General features: G+C 53.4%; 3 protein-coding genes across 3 annotated transcripts; 1 reads left to right on the top strand and 2 right to left on the bottom strand.

Moving 5' to 3' along the window:
* Nucleotides 1-2,525: 2,525 nt before the first annotated feature.
* Nucleotides 2,526-3,798, bottom strand: LOC142431856 (metallothionein-2A-like). The gene is made up of 3 exons (XM_075536829.1): nt 3,662-3,798; nt 3,377-3,442; nt 2,526-2,755 (listed from the first exon to the last, which is right to left on the bottom strand). The coding sequence occupies exons 1-3, from the start codon at nt 3,687-3,689 to the stop codon at nt 2,664-2,666; spliced, it is 186 nt and encodes a 61-aa protein (XP_075392944.1). The 5' UTR covers nt 3,690-3,798; the 3' UTR covers nt 2,526-2,663.
* Nucleotides 3,799-5,917: 2,119 nt separating this feature from the next.
* Nucleotides 5,918-7,253, top strand: LOC142432243 (metallothionein-2A-like). The gene is made up of 3 exons (XM_075537365.1): nt 5,918-5,945; nt 6,467-6,532; nt 7,162-7,253. Exons 1-3 carry the CDS (start codon nt 5,918-5,920, stop codon nt 7,251-7,253), a joined length of 186 nt encoding a protein of 61 aa, XP_075393480.1.
* Nucleotides 7,254-10,161: 2,908 nt separating this feature from the next.
* Nucleotides 10,162-11,467, bottom strand: LOC142432203 (metallothionein-2A-like). The gene is made up of 3 exons (XM_075537323.1): nt 11,331-11,467; nt 11,045-11,110; nt 10,162-10,376 (listed from the first exon to the last, which is right to left on the bottom strand). Exons 1-3 carry the CDS (start codon nt 11,356-11,358, stop codon nt 10,285-10,287), a joined length of 186 nt encoding a protein of 61 aa, XP_075393438.1. The 5' UTR covers nt 11,359-11,467; the 3' UTR covers nt 10,162-10,284.
* Between the last annotated feature and the right edge of the window lie 10,508 nt (nt 11,468-21,975).

Raw genomic sequence — 21,975 nt, 5'->3', positions numbered from 1 at the left:
CTCATCCACCCCCCCGCAAGGAGTCCCCAATCGGGCTGGGCGTCCTCTCAGCCTGAGGCCAGGTTTCTGCAAGAACACAGGCCGTGTGCTGCATGATGAGACCTGCCCGCCTCGCCCTCAAAGCCAGGAACTGGCTACCCCTGAGTCCCTGGGGGTGGGGCGGGCACCAGGGCAGGCTGCCACCGCTTGGGGGAGTTACTTCTGTGTCCAGCTCCGGGGAATATTTCCTGGATGTGACCCAGAGGCTAGCTTCACTCCATCAAAGGATTCCATGGGTTCCTAGGGCCCTGGCTTACGACCTTGGTACGGACAGAAAATACAAGTGCGGGGCTCATCTCAGATTTAAGAAATCACGATGGGCGTGGAGTCCTTCTCGATACTTTCTCAGCCTTTCCAAGAGTCACCATGAAAGCGCTACCAGTATAGCCCTTGGCCTGTCCCTCCTGCCGGCCTCTGCGGTGCGGTGTGGACTGGCAAGAAGGCTCTGCCTGGAGGCGCAGTAAACCCGGAATGAAGTTGCTTGTATGTCACTAATGAGACTTGTATTTTTTTATCTGATCATAAAAAAGCACTCGACGCCCCCACAGTGTGCGCTCCAGTATAAACGCACATGGATCGTGTGTTCTGGTCACAAACTGGACTGCAGAAGACAGCTGGGCTGCTGTCTCACTCCCCCGTGAAGCCCCTGCTTATGAAACTTCTCTCCTTGAACTCCGAGTTGGGGAATGGGCTCTGCTCCTCCGAGCATAAGCTCCCACAGGAGAACACAAGTGATTCCACTGAGCACCCAGATGGAGAGTCATCAGACTTGAATGAGGGTGGTCCACCCACGCCACGGTGCCTCGAATACACCGGCTTTGTCTCCTGAACATATTCAATTCCTCCACACCATAGTGCCTTCGGAGCCTTGGCGGCACTGAGGTTATGCATTGGGGGGGGTGAGGGGCGGTGATCTGCAAGGCCAGTAGGGTTTTTTTGTTTTGTTTTTAATGTTCTAACATGCATTGTGGTGATGGTTTTACAATTCTCAATGTGATCGAACTATTGAATTGTGTGGCTTGCGAACTGCATGCTAATAAAACTGCTTAAAAATAGACGTGTAAACAGGCAGATAGCTAGAAATTTTACAGCGGTTTTGGGGAGGCCCTGGTGTTGGAAACACTATAAAGCTTAATTTCTGACTGAGAGTTTGGCACTTCGAACCCACCCAGAGGTCCTGTAAGCATGATGGTATGGGTTTCTGACAGTGAGAGAGAGCCCCAACTGCATCAGGCCATAACGGAATCCTTAAAGATGGGAGCAAACTTACGTCTTCTTCCTAATCTTAGCTGATTCACACACCAGCTATGCGTCCCACGGCTCAATCGACTGCTCTGCTGGGTGCAATGGCCACAGAGTCAAGGGTATGGGGCTTATGAGGCATGGAGCCGGGTGATCCTCAGGATTCTTGGGATTCTTGAGTCAGCCTGGCCCCTACCCTGCTTGGGCCAACATTCCAATGCTCTGATATGCCTGCCACCAAGAGTGCCGAGAGGCACCTAATTTCACCGTGAAGCCTCCGGGCTAAGTCACTCGGATTTCCGGTGACAGGGGTCCCCTGGTCCTACTGTTTCGCTGATCCTGCTCCTCCTCCGCTCTGGATGCCTGTGCTGTGCAGTGGTGCGGTTCTCGTCTCCCGGGTCTAAGAGGTGTCCCACACAGGGGCCCCGGGCCCAAAGGACTCATTCTTCTCCCGGTTCTGCTCCTTGAGATGGTCAGGCCCCTCTGTCCACCTCTGGGGAAGGCTCATGGTAAGCTGCCTCACACCAGCCTCCGAGCCCACCGCCCATCCATGAGCCTTTCTCTTCCTAAAAGCCTGCACCAACCACCCAAGGCCTGGACAAACCCTTACCTTAACCCCAAGTCCTGGGTCTGGGAGAGGCTATGCCAGGACAGCTGCCAGCCTTGGCCCTCGCCAGTCTGGCACCACCTCTTCTCCGAGACCAGATTAGGGGGCTGGGAGACCCGAGAGTACAGGGTCAGTATTTTGAAACACCAGCAGCTCCTCAGGAGAGACAGGGGTCTCTACCCCCATAAACAGTCTCAGAAAAATCACATGTCCTACCTTGTCCTATAGGGGCGCTATGAACCACTGACTCGGGGAGGTGAGGAGAATGTGCCTCAGCCCAAGCCATGGCCCCTGTTGACACAGGAGAAGGGTCCCTACTAGTCATATTCTTCTTCTGCAATCTCTTTCCAGCAGGCTCTAAGTGCCAGGTCCGTTTCCCTCACCACGTGACTTGGTGCCAGGCTGTGGATGAGGTGCTTTGGTAGGCAGTTGATGAATAAACATCCACTGTGATTGAGATATTCAACAAGCACAGGGGTTTGGCCTCAGGAGGTAGGAGAAACACCCATGAGCCAAGGCCGGGCAAGATCCTAGGACACTTGTACCTAATTTCCCACTTTCCTGTCTCCTTATCTCCTCCAAGTAGGATTAGAGGCACATCATCCTCCCGAGACAACAAACCACAACAAGACCAGAATGTTCTGAATGTGTTTATTGTCATTCATAATTTTTTATAGAACACAAAATATACCAAATAGCACAGGGTTGGATTTATGAAAGGATAACTCCAGCTTTGTACAGGTCAGTATTTACATCCGGGCAGGAAATTCCCCCATCAGACGCAGCAGCTGCACTTGTCCGATGCCCCTTTGCAGATGCAGCCCTGGGCACACTTGGCACAGCCCACAGGGCAGCAGGAGCAGCAGCCTGGGGAGAGAGGGCAGGGAAGGCTCAGGAGACATAGACAGGTATCCCCCTCCTGACCAGAGGCCTGGGACCAGCTCTGCCCAGGGCAGCAAGGCACAGAGCTCTAGAAGGCTTGCCATGTCCCCAGACACCTGGAAGGATGTTCCTGGTCAGGTGCCTCTAGGAAGAAGCTGGCCTGTCCTGGTGAGGAAGGGACAGTGAGCTAAGTACAAGGCCGTCTGGCAGAGAGGGAAGACCTGTCCTGAGAACCATGCAGAGAGAGAGGGAAGTCCTCAGGATCAGAGAGGCCCCATCCCAGATACAGCAGTGCTCGGCAGACCAGGGAGTTCCCACATATGGACACATTCATGTGCATAAGGTAGTTAAGAACCCCATAGAGCTATGAAACCCAATGAGGAGAATAGGTTCTGGTTCTGGATCTTGTCCTGCCTGGCTGAAGAACTCTGCATCGCCGTTTCCTTCATCCAGAAGGAAAGGTTGAGCCTACAGCACACCTAAGGTTCTGCTGGCTCTGATTGTGACTCAGGTGTTGGGAAGGGGCAGGGAAGAGGCTGCTGAGTTCTGGGGCTTCCCTGCCCAGCCCTGCCCCACATCCCCAGGAAGCCCCTGTCACACACTCACTCTTCTTGCAGGACGTGCATCTGCAGTCTTTGCACCTGCAGGACTCAGAGCAGCCACAGGAGCCACCTGCCAGGAAGACAGTGGACATGAGCAAAGGCTGGGGGGCAGCAGCTCCAGCACTCAGTCAGCAGCCCCCTGCTCCTGTTCTCACTGCCTCAGCCCCAGAGCTCCTGCCACACTCAGGCAGGGGCTGAAGGCTCGCCCCGCCCTCTGCCCACAGGATGCCAGCCCCGTGCCCTGGGCTGCGTTCCTGTCACAGGCGGGGAAGGGGTGCAGGGTCCTTACCGGTGGCGCAGGAGCAGTTGGGGTCCATTTGGAGGAGGCGAGGCTGGCGGTCCCAGGTCAAGTGTGAAAGGATGCTGGAAGGTGGAAGGCTTGCTGGAGCCCCAGCGCCTCTGCATTTGAACCCGAGGGGCCGGCCCGTGCGCAAAGGCCCCGCCCCTCCGCGCGCCGCCCCGCCCCGCGCTGCACCCGCCCCGCGGGCTGAGCGCAGCGCTGGGGACCTCGGGGGCTCTCTGCACGCGGCCCGCTGGGCACCGCCCCCGCGTCTGCGCCCGCTCGCGGGAGGGGCTGCGCGCCGAGTGGAGCTCGGTGTCCCACTGCCTGTCCGCCTCTTCCCGCTCGTCCCCTGACCGTGCGCGCTGCCCGGTGTTCCGCAACCCGGTCCCGGAATGCCCGCGGCTTCCCTGTGCCTCCACCGGGCCATCCCCCACTCTCCCTCTCCGCGATCCCGTGCGCAACCCCAGCCTGCTCCCTGCACCCTTCCCAGGGGAAATGGTCATCAGCCCGGTGCCCAGGCGCGTGCAGAGACCTGGCTGCCCCTGCCCCTTCTCTGTGCTTTGCCCCACTGGATTCCTAGAAATGCCATGCTGGGCCCTGCTCCCTGGCAGGATGCTTTGAATTGTGTAGTATTTCATCGTTCTTGTCTAAAGATCTTCAGAGGCTGAGTGTCCCCCCTGTCCGGGTCCTATGTGGCGTATCTGGAATTGTGGGTGCCCATTGGAGAGGATTGTGTCAGGGATAGGCCGTATCCATATGAAATGACAGCAAAGATTTAACTTCCCATTTCTCTGACAGGTACACAGTGCTGAGGGGGGCTTGATCTGCCTGCACTTTGTCCCTTTGAATCCACCAGACCCTGAAGGGGGAATTGCTCTCATTCTCCTGGGTCCCAGGTGAGACTAGCAGTAGGGCTCTCAGCTGTCATCAAGGGTGGGGGTCAATTTCCACAGAGGCTCTCGGGAAGACAGCCCTGGTCACATACCCTCCCTCCCCCAAACCATCCGCTGAAACCATGGAGGACATTACATTCACTAATGTGGGTGGTGCAGCCGTGTGGAGAGGGGGGACAGGACTCAGTGGCATTTAGAGGACAACTGGTTCATTTCTGTAGGAACCCAAGGGTGCTGTCAGGTATTTGTTGACCAGCTAACCTTCCATATATGGTTCAACCCATCAGCTCTCTGCCCATACTAGAATCTAGTGGATTCTTGAAATCTCATCTAAATTTGAGTTCAGGATCCCATGTCGGGTCCCTGAGTCAGCCTTGACTGATGGCAGTGGGTATCTGTCTAGTACTACTGAGAAACTACAACATCCAAACCCACCAGACACTCACCCAGAGAATGAATGTCACTCACCCCCACTCCATCCTTGGCCTTCTGGTTCCCTTGAGAGGCTAATTGAAGGCACCCAGTGGACACACTCACCCTCAGTGGTTGGGAAATTCCTTACACGCCTTCTGTCTTAGCTTCTCTCGCATAATTCAGGCTCATAAATGATAGTTCCCCCTTCAGGGTTGCTGACAGGGTTTGAAATGATTAAGGAGGACCCGGCTCATACCAAACAGAGATGCTACTCAATTGTCCAGAGACAGAGAGGGAAGCACCCACCTGTCCTTCCTGCCCAGACTGCCCATCACCTAAAATAACCACTCGCACAGAGGGCACTTGGGCACAACACCTGCACTGGGTTGGGCTGCAGTGACCTCTGAAGGGCACATTACACCCTCTGACAAGGTGAATGGAATGACCACAAACCAGCCCTCTCAACTGGGTACTGGGAAAGGGACAGACAGACACCAGGTAGGTTTGAGAGGAGAGCTGCAGTGCAGAGGGTCAAGGGTCAGCCAGTCCTCTGCACACAGCACACACCCTGTACAGATCCCCCACTATTGCCCCATCAGGGTACCAAGCGCAAAGCTGGGGTTGCACACGCGAACTCTCTAAGCGGGATTCTGGGGGAGAGGTGTGCGAGCTGGGTGGGTCACGGCCCGGCTCACATCCTCTCCCTGGAGCGAGCGTGTGCAAAAGAGGCAGAGGTCAGAGCCCCTGATCCTAGTGTAGGGAGTTGTGTGCCTGGTCCACCCACTGATCAAGGTCCTCCAGGGGATGGGGCGCAAAGGGGGCGGGGCCTCTGCACCCGAGTCTGCTGGTCTGCATATAAACAGATAAGCAGGCTCTGGGATCCAGCAAGACTTCCACCTGCTGTGTATCTTCCTTACTACCTGCCTTCTGAAGTCTGCCCACTCCTCACTGGACAATGGACCCCAACTGCTCCTGCACCACTGGTAAGAAAGGGACCCTGGCTCCCGGGCTCAGCATGCTGTCCTCCATCAGGTGTGGACTCAGGGTCCTGGGGGGGGGGGGTGGGGAAAGCAGCGCTTTGACTTCTGACTCCACTTCTGGAGTCAAGTCCTCTCCCCTCACCCAGCGCCTGTGTCTATGCCAAGCCAGGGCATTCCAATCATCCCTCAACCTGAGACCACAGCACTGCGGTTCAAAGCTGTCTGCGGGACACTACCCACGTGGTCTAGGGCTGCTCACTGGCTGCTAACTAAACCTCTGTGGAGCCTCCTAGCTGCCTGGTTGGGGGGTGGGGGGCAGACAGGGACAATCCCTCTTTGGAGCTCAGGACACATGATGCCACCATCCAAGGGGAGAAAAGAGAAGACCAGACCTTGAGTCCCTCCCCTGAGTGTCACAGGAGCTCTGGGGCTGAGGCAGTGAGAACAGAAGCAGGGGGTTGCTGACTGAGTGCTGCAGCTGCTGCCCCCCAGCCTTTGCTCATGTCTGACTGTCTTCCTGGCAGGTGGCTCCTGTGGCTGCTCTGAGTCCTGCAAGTGCAAAGACTGCAGATGCACGTCCTGCAAGAAGAGTGAGTGTGTGACAGGGGCTTCCTGGGGATGTGGGGCAGGGCTGGGCAGGGAAGGCCCAGAACTCAGCAGCTTCTGCTTTGCCCTCTCCTAGCACCCCTGAGTCACACTCAGAGCTTGTAGGACCTTAGGTGCGGTGGAGGCTCAGCCTTTCTTTCTAGAAGGAGGCAGCTGAGATGCAGAGTTCACCTGAGAAGGGCCAAGCTGCAGCAGGAACCTCATCTAGGTGCTGCCTCCTTCATATCAGCCGGTCCATGGAGGACGGAAGCCCCTCCTGCGCAGTCTCTGCGCCCAGTGCAGTTTCTCTGACCTGCGCTGCAGTGTTTTCTGTGCAGCTGTTCAGTGTCCAGTGTCCTGCTGATGTCTTCTGTCAGTAGGAGTTCGCTCTCTGATCTTGAGAACTTGGCATCTGGTGTGTAGTTCCAGCTCACTGGCCATTGCCCCCTGGGTTTCATGTAATCTGCTCACTGTCCCTCCTTCATTAGATTCTGGCACCTCCTTTCTGAGAGTTGCCCAGGCCCAGTGACTGACCTGCATGCTTTTGATGCTCTGATCTCTTGTTCTTTGAGCAGGACTGTTGGCAAACAGAGGTGCCTGTGTGACCTAATCTTTTCCTGCCCTCTCTCCCCAGGCTGCTGCTCCTGCTGCCCTGTGGGTTGTGCCAAGTGTGCCCAGGGCTGTATCTGCAAAGGGGCATCAGACAAGTGTAGCTGCTGCGCCTGATGGGAGAGCAGATGTGATAGAGTGGCCTGTCTAAAGCAAGAGATTTTCCCTCAGATAACTCTGACCTCTTTACTACCTCCTTTTTATTTCTACAATATATATGAAGGATGGTAATAAAAGTTGGTGACTCTATTTGGCTCTGGTTTCTTTTTGTTGTTTGTGACTAACGAACCATGGGGATTTGCATCAACTGGGCTTGGTGTGAGACTCAACTGGGGTTCCACACACCTGGGACTTGGACGCTGGGACATGGATGCCAGTGTTAGCCCTTCCTAACCATGCTCCCAATCTGAGCTGTGGAGAGGGAAGAGCCCGGTGTCATATGGTGGAAGGATGGAGCAGGTATGGCCGCCCACTGTGATGGCTATTCTCTCACCAGACATTCAGCTTCCAGGGATGTCAAAGGAGGGCATGGAATCCCCTCCCCCCTGCATGGTTCCCCACAGTCCAGTTGCTCCTCAGTCCCCTGTGCAGAAAGACCAGCTTAAATCTCCTCCTGCCTTAACCCCAGCCCTAACCCTAACCCTGGTGAACCAATCCAAATGAATTCCTAAGGAGAGTGGATGATACAGAACCCGATGACTGTGTGAGAATCCAGGGACTACAAGAGCAGATGGGCACACTCTATCCTAGGGAGCAGGCAGCTCCTGTACTCCCATAGGACTTACACTCTCAGAACCCCACAGGGCAGTTTACCTCATCCTGCAGGGTGGCCATGAGTCAGAACTGACTCAATGTCAGTGAGAGGAAGACACTGTCCTGGCTTATGAGCTACAGTGCGAAATTTTGCCGAGGGGAAGTTGAGCAACCCTTTTCCCTGAAAAGCATATCATAGGCCAAATAAGTTTAAGAACTTATGATACAAACGTTCAACATAAAATACATATCCATGCTTTGACATTGACAGTAAAATCTCAACAATGGTAGGTGGAACAAATAACTTCAACCATAAATGAAATCATTATAAACCTCCATGGCTTTTCAGCACGGGGGCCATGGCTGCCAGAGAGTTTGTGGAGGGTGCATCCCCCGCCCCTCTGGAGCATTCATGAAACTGCCACAAAGAACTACGTGCCTTGGCTTCTGGTGGGGGTGAGGGAGATGGGCAGGGAGGACCCTGGAACGTCATGGAGACCCCCCTCTTCTCTGTTGGAAGTTTTTTTTTTTAACAATTTATTAGGGGCTCATACAACTCTTATCACAGTCTATACATATACATACATCAATTGTATAAAGCACATCTGTACATTCTTTGCCCTAATCATTTTTTTTCTCCTCTTTTCTTTTTTTACATTTTATTAGGGGCTCATACAACTCTTATCACAATCCATACATATACATACATCAATTGTATAAAGCACATCTGCACATTCCCTGCCCCAATCATTCTCAAAGCATTTGCTTTCCATTTAAGCCCTTTGCATCAGGTCCTCTTTTTTTTTTTCCCCTCCCTCCCTGCTGCCCTCTCCCTCCGAAGTTTGTTTTAAGATTAGGCTGAAAGCTGCCCATTTGTCTTAACCCAGCATATGGATAGGTGAACGCAGCTCAATGCTAGTTATTTGGAAGCACTTGTCCTGCTCTTTGCAAGGTCCACGAAACTGGATCAGAGGAGTGTGTATGCCTGCCATGTAGGCTGCTCAGTGGTCCAGCAGGGGAGGCAGGAGGACAGCTCAGGGAGTCTGGTGAGGAGGGTAACTGTACCCCTGACTCTGTTGGGGGCATTGCTGTTTGAGGTCCAGTCATGAGGAGGTAGAGTCAGGTGGTCCCTAGGCAGGGCCACACCTCCCACAGCTGTCTGTGTGCAGAGGGCATTTCAGGGACCCACAGGATCTCATCTCTACCTCAGTTTCAAAATCCATCTCCCCACTTACCTGCTGTGCAACCTACACAAGTCCCTCAGCCTTGCTGAACTTCCGTTTCTTCCCTGATACAATGAAGACCACACTTCCCTGTGAGGACTAAGGGAGGTCATTGCCTGAGTCTTGGCTAGGCCTTAGTCAACAGTTATCCTGATGGTCACTTTGTACACAGGGATTTGGATGGACAGGATCTTGTCAAATCCCACAACCCACTTCAGAATGTCCTGTCTATGTGGCATCAAGTACTGGGGCTGGAGCCCTGGAGGAAGAGGAGCCGTACTGATTCTATACCAGAGGGAATATGGTTGTTCTCGGAGGCAGACCCTCCTGGGGCAGATGGTTCATACATGTGGACACTGTCTGTGGGAGACACAGAACGGAGACAGGGCTGGGGAGTCTTTGTAGCTGGGCTACAGCTGGCTGATGGCCTGGCTCCCTGACCATGAAGGGTCTGAGCACTTCATCCTGCCCCTGATAACTGGGTGGCAGACACTCCCAGAGACATGAGGGCAGTTCTAACCTTGGGGAGACTGGTGGCATGCTGAGGCCCAGAGAGGTCACACAGCTGACACACTGAACCTGAATGAAAGCTCAGTGCTCTGTCCACTGTGATCTGAGCCAGACTGCCAGAAATCTGCTCCTGAACAGGAAGTAAGGGTGGGGAGAGTATGACAATGTGGGACAGGCAGGGGACATGAAGGACAATCTACCTGTCACCTACAGCCTGGGCAACAAGCTGTGTGTTACTGGCCCAGTCCTCTCCACTCAAAAAGGGACTTAAAATAGCATCTGATTAGAGGAGTTTAGCTTGGAACCTGACCTGGGGTGAAAGCACAATCATCGGACGTTTCATGTTATGATCACCGCCACAGGGGGCAGTGTTCTCCCTCCTGAAGATCAAGTCTGGCCAGGTGTGCCTAGCTGGGGGACTGCTCAGTGCTGGATAGTATTTGCATGGAGCCCCCAGTGTCAGGACTCCCACGCAGCCTCCTCACCACAGCACCCCCTTTGGTTTATCCCCAAGAAAAACAAACCTGACATAAGTCATCAACCTTTATTATCATTCATACATTTCATACACAAAAGGAGGTAGCAAAGATGTGAGGTCATTTGAGGGAGAATCTCTGGCTTTGGACATGCTGCTCTAGTCACATCCGGGCAGGGCTCTCCCGTCAGGCGCAGCAGCTGCACTTGTCCGATGCCCCTTTGCAGATGCAGCCCTGGGCACACTTGGCACAGCCCACAGGGCAGCAGGAGCAGCAGCCTGGGGAGAGAGGGAAGGGAAGGCTCAGGAGACAGGCACACTCTCCTGACGGCAAGCCTGGCACTAGCTCTGCCCAGGGCAGCAAGGCAGAGAGCACTAGAGGGCCTGCCATGTCCCCAGACACCTGGGAAGATGTTCCTGGTCAGGTGCCTCGAGGAAGAGGCTGCCCTGTCCTGGTGAGGAAGGGACAGTGAGCAGAGTACAAGGCTGTCTAGCAGGGAGGGAAGACCAGTCCTGAGAACCATGCAGAGAGGGAGGGAAGTCCTCAGGATCAGAGAGGGTCATCCCAGATACAGCAGTGCCCGGCAGACCAGGGAGTTCTAGGCTGCCACTGTCGGGCAGGGCTGCTCCAGCAGGTCAGGGAACCCCCATTTCGACATGTTCATGTGCATAAGGTGGTTCTGAACCCCATAGAGCTAAGAAACCCCAGAGAGCTGAATGAGGACAATAGGTTCTGTTTCTGGATCTTGTCCTGGCTGGCTGAGGAACTCTGCATCTCCGTTTCCTTCATCCAGAAGGAAAGGTTGAGCCTACAGCACACCTAAGGTTCTGCTGGCTCTGATTGTGACTCAGGTGTTGGGAAGGGGCAGGGAAGAGGCTGCTGAGTTCTGGGCCTTCCCTGCCCAGCCCTGCCCCACATGCCCAGGAAGCCCCTGTCACACACTCACTCTTCTTGCAGGACGTGCATCTGCAGTCTTTGCACCTGCAGGACTCAGAGCAGCCACAGGAGCCACCTGCCAGGAAGACAGTCAGACATGAGCAAAGGCTGGGGGGCAGCAGCTCCAGCACTCAGTCAGCAACCCCCTGCTCCTGTTCTCACTGCCTCAGCCCCAGAGCTCCTGCCACACTCAGGCAGGGGCTGAAGGCTCGCCCCGCCCTCTGCCCACAGGATGCCAGCCCCGTGCCCTGGGCTGCGTTCCTGTCACAGGCGGGGAAGGGGTGCAGGGTCCTTACCGGTGGCGCAGGAGCAGTTGGGGTCCATTTGGAGGAGGCGAGGCTGGCGGTCCCAGGTCAAGTGTGAAAGGATGCTGGAAGGTGGAAGGCTTGCTGGAGCCCCAGCGCCTCTGCATTTGAACCCGAGGGGCCGGCCCGTGCGCAAAGGCCCCGCCCCTCCGCGCGCCGCCCCGCCCCGCCCCGCGCTGCACCCGCCCCGCGGGCCGAGCGCAGCGGGTGGGACACAAGAGGCTGGCTGTGCCCGGCACGCTGGACTCCGCCCCCGTTTGCACGCGCTCCTGCAGCGCTGCGCGCCGAGCGGAACTCGGTGTCCCAGGACTGTTGGCCGCTTCCCACTGTCCCGTGACGGTGCCTACCGCCCGGTGTCCAGTGTTCCGGGAAGCCCTTCCCGCGATCAGAGCGGATTCCTGGACCCTCCACCGGGTCTTCCCCAAACTCTCCCTTTCCGGGATCCCGCGTGCAACCCCAGCCTCGCTCCCTGCACCCTAAACCTGGCAGCAGTGTTGATCAACATGCGTGTGCAGAGACCAGGCTGACCCCTGACCACTGCCTGCCCCTGCTCGCCCCGCCCTCTCTGTGCCTTTTACCCCCGGTGATTCCTAGATACTCCATGCTGGGTCCTGCTCACCAAGCAAGATGGTTTAAAATGTCTCTTCTTTCATGGTTCTTCTTGTCTAAAGATCTTCGGAGGCTCAGTGCACCCCAACTGGGTCCATGGGGGGCATTTTGAGAATTGTGGGTGCCCACGGGAGAGGACTGTGTTAGTGATAGGCCGTCTCCACATGAAATGAGGGCAAAGAACCGAGGATCTAACTTCCCATTTCTCTTACAGTTACACAGTGCTAAGGGAGGCTTGGTCTGCCTGCACTTTGTCCCTTTGAGTCCACCAGACCCTGAAGGGGGACTTGCTCTTATTCTCATGGGTCCCAGTTGGGACTTGCAGTAGGGCTCTCAGCTGTAATCAAAGGTGGGGGGTCAATTTCCACAGAGGCTCTTTGGAAGAAAGGCCTGGTCACATATCCCCCCTCCCCCAAACCATCCACTGAAACCTGCATCATAGCTTGCTCTGAGACAGGCAGGGAGGATATGATTCACTGTCAGCTGCAGGGGTTATATTTGTGACCTCTTACAGGAAATCTGGGGGTGTTGCCCCCTAATTCTTGGAAAGCCAACTGCAAGGTGTGTGATTCAAACCCAACAGGCACCTTGCGGTAGGAAGATGAGACTGTCTTGTCCCATAAATATTCACAGCCGCAGACCCCTACTTAGGGTACCAGGCGTTGGAATTGACCCTATGGCAGTGGGTATATGGTAGTACTACTGAGAAGCTACTGCATCTAAACCCATCATACATTGTATTTGAACAGAAATTCGGAGTACTGCTTTTGAGGAAGATCTGTATGAACCTGTGAAAGCCCCATATTCATTTGCAGAGGCTCTAGGTGGGAGCCATTGCCAAGGCCCCTAATAACAAATGCGTGAATGAAGCCTTTGACAATTAACCAGGGGTGTGGCCAGCCTTGCCCTCAGGCAGAGTCCCTCTGAAAGTGAATCACCTTCACCAGCAAGCAGCCAGCCCAGGGAGCTGCAATCTCTGAGAGACCTGTGTGTCCTTGATGGAGTGCCATGTTTGGGTGGCATACTCATGAGTCATGTGTCCCCTGGCTGCCTCGCAAGGTCTTGGACTAATTCTGCAAACTATTCAGTGTGTCATAAGGTGCCCGTCCCAGTCTTGATCCTGTTCCCATTCCGTAGTCTCACCTGTAGCTGTGATGTGTTGCTCTGTTGCTAATCAAGCCCTTGTACCAGTTTTTCTTTTGCCCTCCAATGGCCCCTTTCAGCCCCTGAATCTCAGAACACCTATGAACACCATTATGACCTCATGCTAAGGGTCTCCATTTAGATCATACATCTTTGTTTTTGTTCTGTTTAAAACTTAATAAAGGTTCTCCTTGAATCATATATGAGATTTGGGTTCTCCTTTATACGCTAAAGGACCCTGCTGGCAGACTGATTATGCTTTCAGCTCAGACCAAAGAGGTCCCAGTTAGATAACAGCAGCCGCTCCTCAGAGGGAGGGACGGGGCTTTCTACTCCTGTTAAGCAGTACAGTCTCTGAAACTTACAGGAGCAGCTCCACACTATCCTATACGGTCACACTAAGTCAGACATTGACTCGGTGGCAGTGAGTTTGGCTTTGTTTTTCCTTTGCACCCCAGACAGAGCGATGATGGTACGGGTGTTGTACAGGTGTTATTTGTTGGGTGGCTTACCACAAGGCCAGCAGTTCTTATCCACCATACTCTCCTTGGGAGAATGGGGAGCTTTTCTACTTCAGTAAAGAGTTGCAGTTCTTTAACCCATAGGGACAGTTCCACCTTGTCCCACAGAGGCACCAAGAGTTGTAAACAACTTGATGGGAGTGAGTTTGTTTGTTTGTTTTTGGTTGTACCCTAGAACACACCCAAACCAACCAGACCCTTGGCCATCTGGTTCCCTTGAGAGGCTGATGGAATCCATGGTGGGAGCACACTCTCTCTGTGCGGTTGGGAAATTCCTTACATGCTTTCTGTCTTAGCTTCTCTCGCATAATTCAGGCTCATAAATAATAGTTACTTCCTTAGGGCTTGCTGACAGAGCTCAAAATGATTAAAACAGGACCTGGCTCATAGCAAACAGAGATGCTGCTCAATTGTCCAGAGACAGAGAGGGAAGCACCCACCTGTCCTTCCTGCCCAGACTGCCCATCACCTAAAATAACCACTTGCACAGAGGGCACTTGGGCACACTGCCTGCACTGGGTTGGGCTGCAGTGACCTCTGAAGGGCACATCACACCCTCTGACAAGGTGAATGGAATGACCACAAGTCAGCGCTCTGAACTGGGTACTGGGAAAGGGACAGACAGACACCAGGTAGGGATGGGGGAGAGCTGCAGTGCAGAGGGTCAAGGGTCAGCCAGTCCTCTGCACACAGCACACACCCTGTACAGATCCCCCACTATCACCCCATCTGGGTACCAAGCGCAAAGCTGGGGTTGCACACAGGAACCCTCTGAGGGGGACCCTGGAGAAGGGGTGGGGGCGCCTCCAGGCAGATGAGCTGGGAGACAGAGGACTCCAGAGGACAAGTTCTTTGCCCGCCCACAGCAATTGCTCCCCAGAGCCCGGGAGACCCGAGGGAGAGGCAGGCGGGGCGGGGAGGGTCAGCGCCTGGCTCACAGGCCTTCTGGCTAGCGTGTGCAAAGGGGCAGAGGTCAGAGCCCGGGCGAACCGCGTGCAGGGAGCTGTGCGCCCGGTCCACGGGCTGAGCAAGGTCCCCCAGGGGGCAGGGCGCAAAGGCGGCGGGACCTATGCACCCGCACCAGCCTGTCTGCATATAAAATGACTCCAGGGCTCTGGGCTCCATCACGCCTTCCAGCTGTTCAGCATCCTTCTGACCTGTCCTCTGCGTGCTGGATATGGACCCCAACTGCTCCTGCGTCACTGGTAAGGAAGGGACCCTGGCTCCCGGGCTCAGCATGCTGTCCTCCATCAGGTGTGGACTCGGGGTCCTGGGGGCTGGAGGAGGCAGCACTTTGACTTCTGACTCCACTTCTGGAGTCAAGTCCTCTCCGCTCACCCAGCTTCTGCGTCTCTGCCAAACCAGGGAGTTCCAATCATCCCACTTCCGGAGTACACAGCACTGAGGTCAAACCTGTCTGCAGGACACCACCCATGTGGTCTTGGGCTGCTTATTGGCCACCAGACCTCTGTGGAGCCTCCTAGCTGCCTGGTTGGGGGGGCAGAGAGGGACAATCCCTCTTTGGAGTGCAGGACATGTTATGCCACCATCTAGACTGACGTACTCCTGGACTTACATAGGGTCCTTCCGTGTGAAGTAAAGCAGGAGTGTGCATGTCCCTCCAGCGTCCAAGGGGAGAGAGGAGATGACCAGACCTTGAGTCCCTTCCCTGAGTGTGGCAGGAGCTCTGGGGCTGAGGCAGTGAGAACAGGAGCAGGGGGTTGCTGACTGAGTGCTGGAGCTGCTGCCCCCCAGCCTTTGCTCATGTCTGACTGTCTTCCTGGCAGGTGGCTCCTGTGGCTGCTCTGAGTCCTGCAGGTGCAAAGACTGCAGATGCACGTCCTGCAAGAAGAGTGAGTGTGTGACAGGGGCTTCCTGGGGATGTGGGGCAGGGCTGGGCAGGGAAGGCCCAGAACTCAGCAGCCTCTGCCATGCCCCTTCCCAATTGTGACACCTGTGTCACAATCAGAGGTCTGCTGTGGGCTCAGCCTTTCCTTCTGGAAGGAGGGAACCAAGATGCAGAGTTCTCCAAACAGGCAGGGCTGGATCCAGAACCTATTCTCCTCAGTATCTTAGTTCTCTGGGGTTCTGAAGCACCTTACGCACATGAACATATAGATATGTGGGTTCCCTGACCTGCTGGAGCAGCCTTGCCCTACAATGGCATCCTAGAATTCCCTGGTCTGCTGGGCACTGCTGTATCTGGGATGAGTCCTCTCTGATCCTGAGGACTTCCCTCCCTCTCTGCATGGTTCTCAGGACTGGTCTTCCCTCCCTGCCAGACGGCCTTGTACTTAGCTCACTGTCCCTTCCTCACCAGGACAGGCCAGCCTATTCCTAAAGGCACCTGACCAGGAACATCCTTCCAGGTGTCTGGGGACATGGCAAGCCCTCTAGTGCTTTGTGCCTTGCTGCCCTGGGCAGAGCTGGTGCCAACCTCTGGTCAGGAGGGGGATACCTGTCTATGTCTCCTGAGCCTTCCCTGCCCTCTCTCCCTAGGCTGCTGCTCCTGCTGCCCTGTGGGCTGTGCCAAGTGTGCCCAGGGCTGCATCTGCAAAGGGGCATCGGACAAGTGCAGCTGCTGCGCCTGACAGGAGAGCCCTGCCCGGATGTGTCTAGAGGAGCATGTCCAAAGAGAGATTATTCCCCAAATGACCCTGACTTCTTTGATGTCTCCTTTTTTCTATAAAATGTATGAATTATAATAAAGGTTAATGACTTAATTTCCTCTTTGGTTTTCCTTGTGTGTGTTTAAAATAAGGGTGCTGTGTTCAGCATTGACTGACATGCAACCGCGCCGGGAGTCCAGAATCCCGGGCCCTAGACCCATATGCTAGCCCAGCCTGAGGCAGGCCAGTCTCCTCTCTGGAACAGAGCTCTATCAGCCTTCTGTACAGAGCACTAGGGGTATGGGGAAGGTGTATCCCATCAGCTAAACTGAGACCCTGCTATTTGGCTACCGTCTGATCCATATTTTTCTTACCACTCAAAATGTTTGATGTTTTAAAAAAACTATTTTGATGAGACACACTCATGTTCACTAGAGACATGACTGGCAGCCATGGAGGATAACTAGAGAAATGCACATCCCACTCCTGGGTCACTTCTTCCTGCAGGGTGTGAGCTTGGGCCTGCTCAAGAAGAAAGCAACCGTGTCTGCATGGTGTGGGGTTTGAAGGCTGACCTGGGGCAGCCTGCTGGAGAGATGCCATTCCCTACTCTGGGCACTGGGCAGGACAGAACCACTCCCGTGTCGGGCTTGGCCAAGGGACTCATGCACAATCCCCTGTAACACAGTGTGAATGTTCAGAGAGTGAATGTGATGAGAAGAGGGCCAGGCCCATCCTGACTGCTGAGTCACTTTGTTAGGTTATTGTGCCAACATGGCCAGTAGGAACATGTGGGATTAATCAGGTGGCAGTTTGATTGGAGGGCAACGAGATTAATGCCTTGGCTAGGCGCGTCCTTGCTCTCTTGCTCTTGGGTGGTTGGACCAGCAAGCGGTTGCTTTAGCTAGTTCTCTGGCTCAACTTGTGAGCTACACTACCTGTGGGACAAGCCAACCTGTGGCTCCTGTTGCTAGCGCTTGAGGTTCCTTCACAACCTGCTTTGTGATGCTGCTGGTGTGTACATCACTTGAACTTGAGGGTGGTGCACCCTGTTGTCTTGCGTTGCTTGAGTTCTATATCCCATCTGGGCCTGCTTCGCTAAGCTCCTGAGCTACTGAATGTTGGTGATTCACCCTGCTGCCTGTGGGCTGACTCTGCTTGCATTACTCCAGGGAAGACTCAGCTCTCAGCTTCCTTGACCTTGGACCTGGCAGCCCTTGTGAGTTGAAGGACTTCCAGTATGTTAACTGTTCCACAGATGTGAATTGAGCTGAGCCCTCTGTACTGCTGTGTGGACTAATTCGCTGTGACATTCCTTCAGGTTGTATAAATCTATCCATATATATAAATATAAATCATAAGTGTCCTAGTTTTGTTTCTCTAGAGAACACTGCCTAACAGTGTGTTAGTCTGGGTGGACTAGAGACAAATTCATAGACACTCATATGTGTATAAGAAAGAGCTTTATATAAGAGTAATTGTATATTAAGAAAACAGTCCAGATCAAGTCCATACGTTTGATATTACCCCATATGTCCGATACCAGTCTGTAAATTCCTCTTCAGACTCAGCCATCACATGCAATGATGCTGAATGCAAGAAGATCACAGGCCGGTGGGTGGGAAGTCTTGTGGATCCAGTGGCAGTGGAAGCTTCTCAATGCTGGCCGGGGTCTGCGCATGGCTTCCCTGGCTCCAGGGCTCTAGTGTAGCTCCATGTCTCGAAGGGAGTGTCTGTGTGTCCTGCTTACAATGAGCTACTTATCTCCTCGGCGCCTCCAAATGAGGTCATCATCTGGGACCTGATTGACAGGCTAGACCCCACCCCTTCACTCTTTACTCTCCAATTGACAGTCACTGTCTGGGGTCACACTGCCCTCAGAGGACCTGGGGAGGAGCCCTCCCTGGGGTACAAATGGCTCACAGGCTCCATGACAAGTTAGAATCCACTCAGGCACTCGGGAGAAAAGCCTGAAGCTTGCTAGAGTGGAACCAGCCATGAAGGTGCTCTGGGGCCGAGGCCTGGGGTGACCAGGGCAGATGGTGTCAGACACACAGACCTTTCATCGCCCACAGGGAGACAGTCTCATTCACAAATGAGCAGACAGAAGCCCAGAAGAGCCAAGGGACTCACCAGGTGACAGAGCCAGAAAGTGGGCATTGGGGCTTTGAACATGGCTCTGTGGGACAGTTAAGAGTTCAAGTATCAGAGATCCACCCTAATGTCTTCATAATTTAGAAGAGTCTCTATTCTGTAACCAGAATGATAGAATCTAAAAAGTGATTGTTTGCAGTCCTGATTTGACGTTTCAGTCCATCTTTTAAGGCAAAAACACATTTATACTTTGTTTAAGATTTAAGCAAGCTTGGACAGAAGCAGAAAGCAAAATTAATGTTACTATTTTAAGGTTAGGGGACCTGACTGGGGACAGCATTGATTACAACATTCTAGTGACTTCAAGAAGAGCAAGCGTGCATTACAAGGTACATTCCCGATCCTAAGAGAAACACTATCAAAATGGACTATAGCATCCTGGTTCCCATAACAAGATTAACTACACCATTCAGACGACAACATCACAAGGAACAATAGTAAAACAATATATTGAATAGTCTCAAGTAATTGCAGCGTCCTAAACCTGGGGACATGAGAGTACATTCCAAAATCAACCACTAGTGGGACTTTCTGAGGGGAGGGGAAAGGATGCAGGTCATTTATCAGCTAACCACAATGGAGTTTCTTTGACTTGTCTGTCTGAGGACAAACCCTGTGTTTGCAGCAAGCAGCCTGCTTCACCCTGAGAACTTGAGGGTCCAGGCCCAGAAGACTCCCCTACATCTCTGACTGAATATCAAAGAACAATCAACATATCGCCAGGGGCTGGTGGTTACCATCAATTAGGATTCCCCCTGAGACCTCCTGCCCTCTCCTCAAGCCCACCAGGCAGAATGACCTTCAGCCCTGCCCAGGCAAATGCCTTCATTTGGATCCAGTTCTCCTGAAGCTCCGTGAGGAAGGCTTGTCAGGTCCTTAGAGAGTTTGAACTAAAAAGTAGCTAGGATATGGGAGGCTGGTGCAACTTGACCTGAAGTGAATGTCCAAAGATTCAGAGCAGTGGTTCTCAACCTGTGGGTCGTGACCCCTTTGGGGGTTAAAAACTACCCTTTCACAGGGATCACCCGATTCTTCACTGTAGCAAAATTGCAGTTACGAATTAGCAACGAAATAATTTCATGGTTGGTGGGGGTCACCACACGAGGAAGGTTAAGAACCACTGTTTCAGAGCCAAACACAAGTTAGGTGAATTTCCTAAGAGAATGGTTCTCAACCTTCCTAATGCCGCAACCCTTTCATCCAGTTCCTCATGTGGTGGTGACCCCCCAATCATAAAATTATTTTCATTGCTACTTCATCACTGTCATTTTGCTACTGTTAGGAATTATAATGTAAATATCTGATAAGCAGGATATAATCTTTGTTACAAATTGAACATAATTAAAGCATAGTTATTAATCACAAAACAATATGTAATTATATATTGTGAAATATTTGTGTTATCCTATGGTCTTAGGCGACCCCTGTGAAAGAGGCATCCAATCCCCAAAGGGGTCGCGATGCACAGGTTGAGAACCACTGTCCTAAGGTGCATTCTCAAAGGTTATTTAGTGACCAGTCAAAGATGCTGGGCAAATCAAAGGGCTGTCTGGGGGCAGTGCTACTGAGAAATGTGGGGTCCACAGACTGGCACCAAGGAAGACAGAGAAAGCATGGGTTTTATATTTGTTTCTCTGTGGGGCTTCTTTCTGTGACCTGGGGCTAGGAGCTTCCCAGCACAGGGACCCTAGGTTCAAATGCCTTGCTCTGCTGCTGTTTCTCCTTCAGTAGTCAGTGCCCTGGCCCCTTTTGCAGGGAGGACAAGCCTTGGCTGTCCTCTGAATGGACACACTGACCTTGTGATGATTCCATGCCCCTTGTTTGCATAGTGCCTCCACCAAGTCATCTTTCACCTTGTTTGCATTGTTTGCAAGCTGTCTGAGGGAGTTAGTTTATTGTGCCAGCCTGGCCGATAAACACATGTGGGACTATTTGAAGGGCAGAGCGCTAAATGGCTCGGCGAGACTGGCCTTTCTTGCCTTTTGTTCTTTGATTATCGGACCAGTGTGCGGCTGCCTTGCTTGTTCTGTGCCTCAATTTGCAAGCTACACTACCTGTGGGACACCCAACCTGTGAACTGTGTCGCTGTAATTTGAAGTCCCTTTAAGACTTGCCTCGCCAGAGAATTGGAATGGACATCTCTTGAGCTGGGGACTGACGGTTGGTGACCTGGCTGACCTGCCTTGCTGTTTGCTGCCTGCGCCGGGATAGCCTACCTCTCTCTACAGAGGACTGCCTGGTGGCCCTCAAGACTTCAAGGACTGCCAGTGTCTCACAACTCTCTCGCAGGAGTGAGTTGCACTGAGCCATTTGTACTGCTTTATAATTGAACTGTTTATTTCTTGTGTTATATACCTATCTTTATAAATAAATAAATAAAATGATCAATGATCCGGTTTAATCTCTCTAGAGAACCCTGTCTAATACACTATCCTATCCCTTGGGCAGATCAGGAGAATGATTTGCATATTTCAGTCTTATGTTGTGAGTTACAAGACCTCAGGAGAAAGCCTGCGTACGAGTCATTCAGCACATGGCGGTATGAGACTGACCCTGGGGAGTCCCCATGCCGCCCAGACTTTATATGGGACCAGAGGCTGTATATGCCGTCTCTTCTGGCGTGTGCTCTGCGCATTCTCCAGATGAAAACTCAGCCCAGAGAGGGGGCCTGACCTGCACCAGGCGGTGCTCAGTGAGGGCTAACTTTTGAATCCCCAGTCCAGTCCCACACAGCCCTTCATGCTGATCACAGCCCCTCCTAGTTCCAACCCACACAAGGGAAAACAGACCAAAATCAAGGGGGCATCATCTATGATCCAACATGTACTTCCTTGGAAAAGGGGGTGACCGAGTGGTCAGGGTTGTCTGAGAGTAAGCCCCATTCTGCACCAGTCCCTCTGCATCTGGGGAGGGCTCTCCCCGTGGGGTGCAGAACCCTCACTCATCCAATGCCCTTTTGCAGGTGTGTCTCTGGGAAGCCAACCTCTGGTGTGAGAGGAGTGGCCCACTGTAAGTTACGCCCACTGATCCTGAGAGCAGAGGGAGGGGGGCACAATCTGACCCCATCCCTCCAGGGTGGAGCCCCACATCCTTCCCATTCCCCAGCTCAGACAGGGAGTCAGTTTGGAGGAGGGTAACATCTCTGTCCACAATGCAAGTGTAAACACCCTCATTCAGTCTCACACCAGCCTTCCTGATAATGCCACCTGCAAAAATGATAGTCCAGGTGAGCCTGACTTCCTTATTGCTACCAGGTGGGAGTCACCCAGACTTCGCAGACAAAAGTCACAAGGAAGGGGTCTATTAAGAGGAAATAGGTTACAAGTCAGGATCAGCAAGCAAAAAAGGGAAAGTCATTGATCTCCCCAGCCAGCAGTCAAGTCTGTTTTTCATACTCTCAGCCACATTGTAGCCAGGTCTCACTTGGACCCCCAGTCTCTCAGCCCCATGGCCCCTTGGCTTTTGCCTCATTGGCCTGAAGTCAGCCTTCCTGGCTCTTTTTCCCACACATCCACTTTCTGGAGCCAGAGGAAAAGGTGCTCCAGTGTTGGGGCTGCTGCTAGGAGCCTCCATGCCAGTGTCTGGTTCATGTGGTCTTGG

The sequence above is a fragment of the Tenrec ecaudatus genome, chromosome 18 (genome assembly GCF_050624435.1).
Source record: "Tenrec ecaudatus isolate mTenEca1 chromosome 18, mTenEca1.hap1, whole genome shotgun sequence".
Taxonomy (NCBI): Eukaryota; Metazoa; Chordata; class Mammalia; order Afrosoricida; family Tenrecidae; genus Tenrec; species Tenrec ecaudatus.
This window is presented reverse-complemented; position numbering and strand designations above follow the sequence as displayed.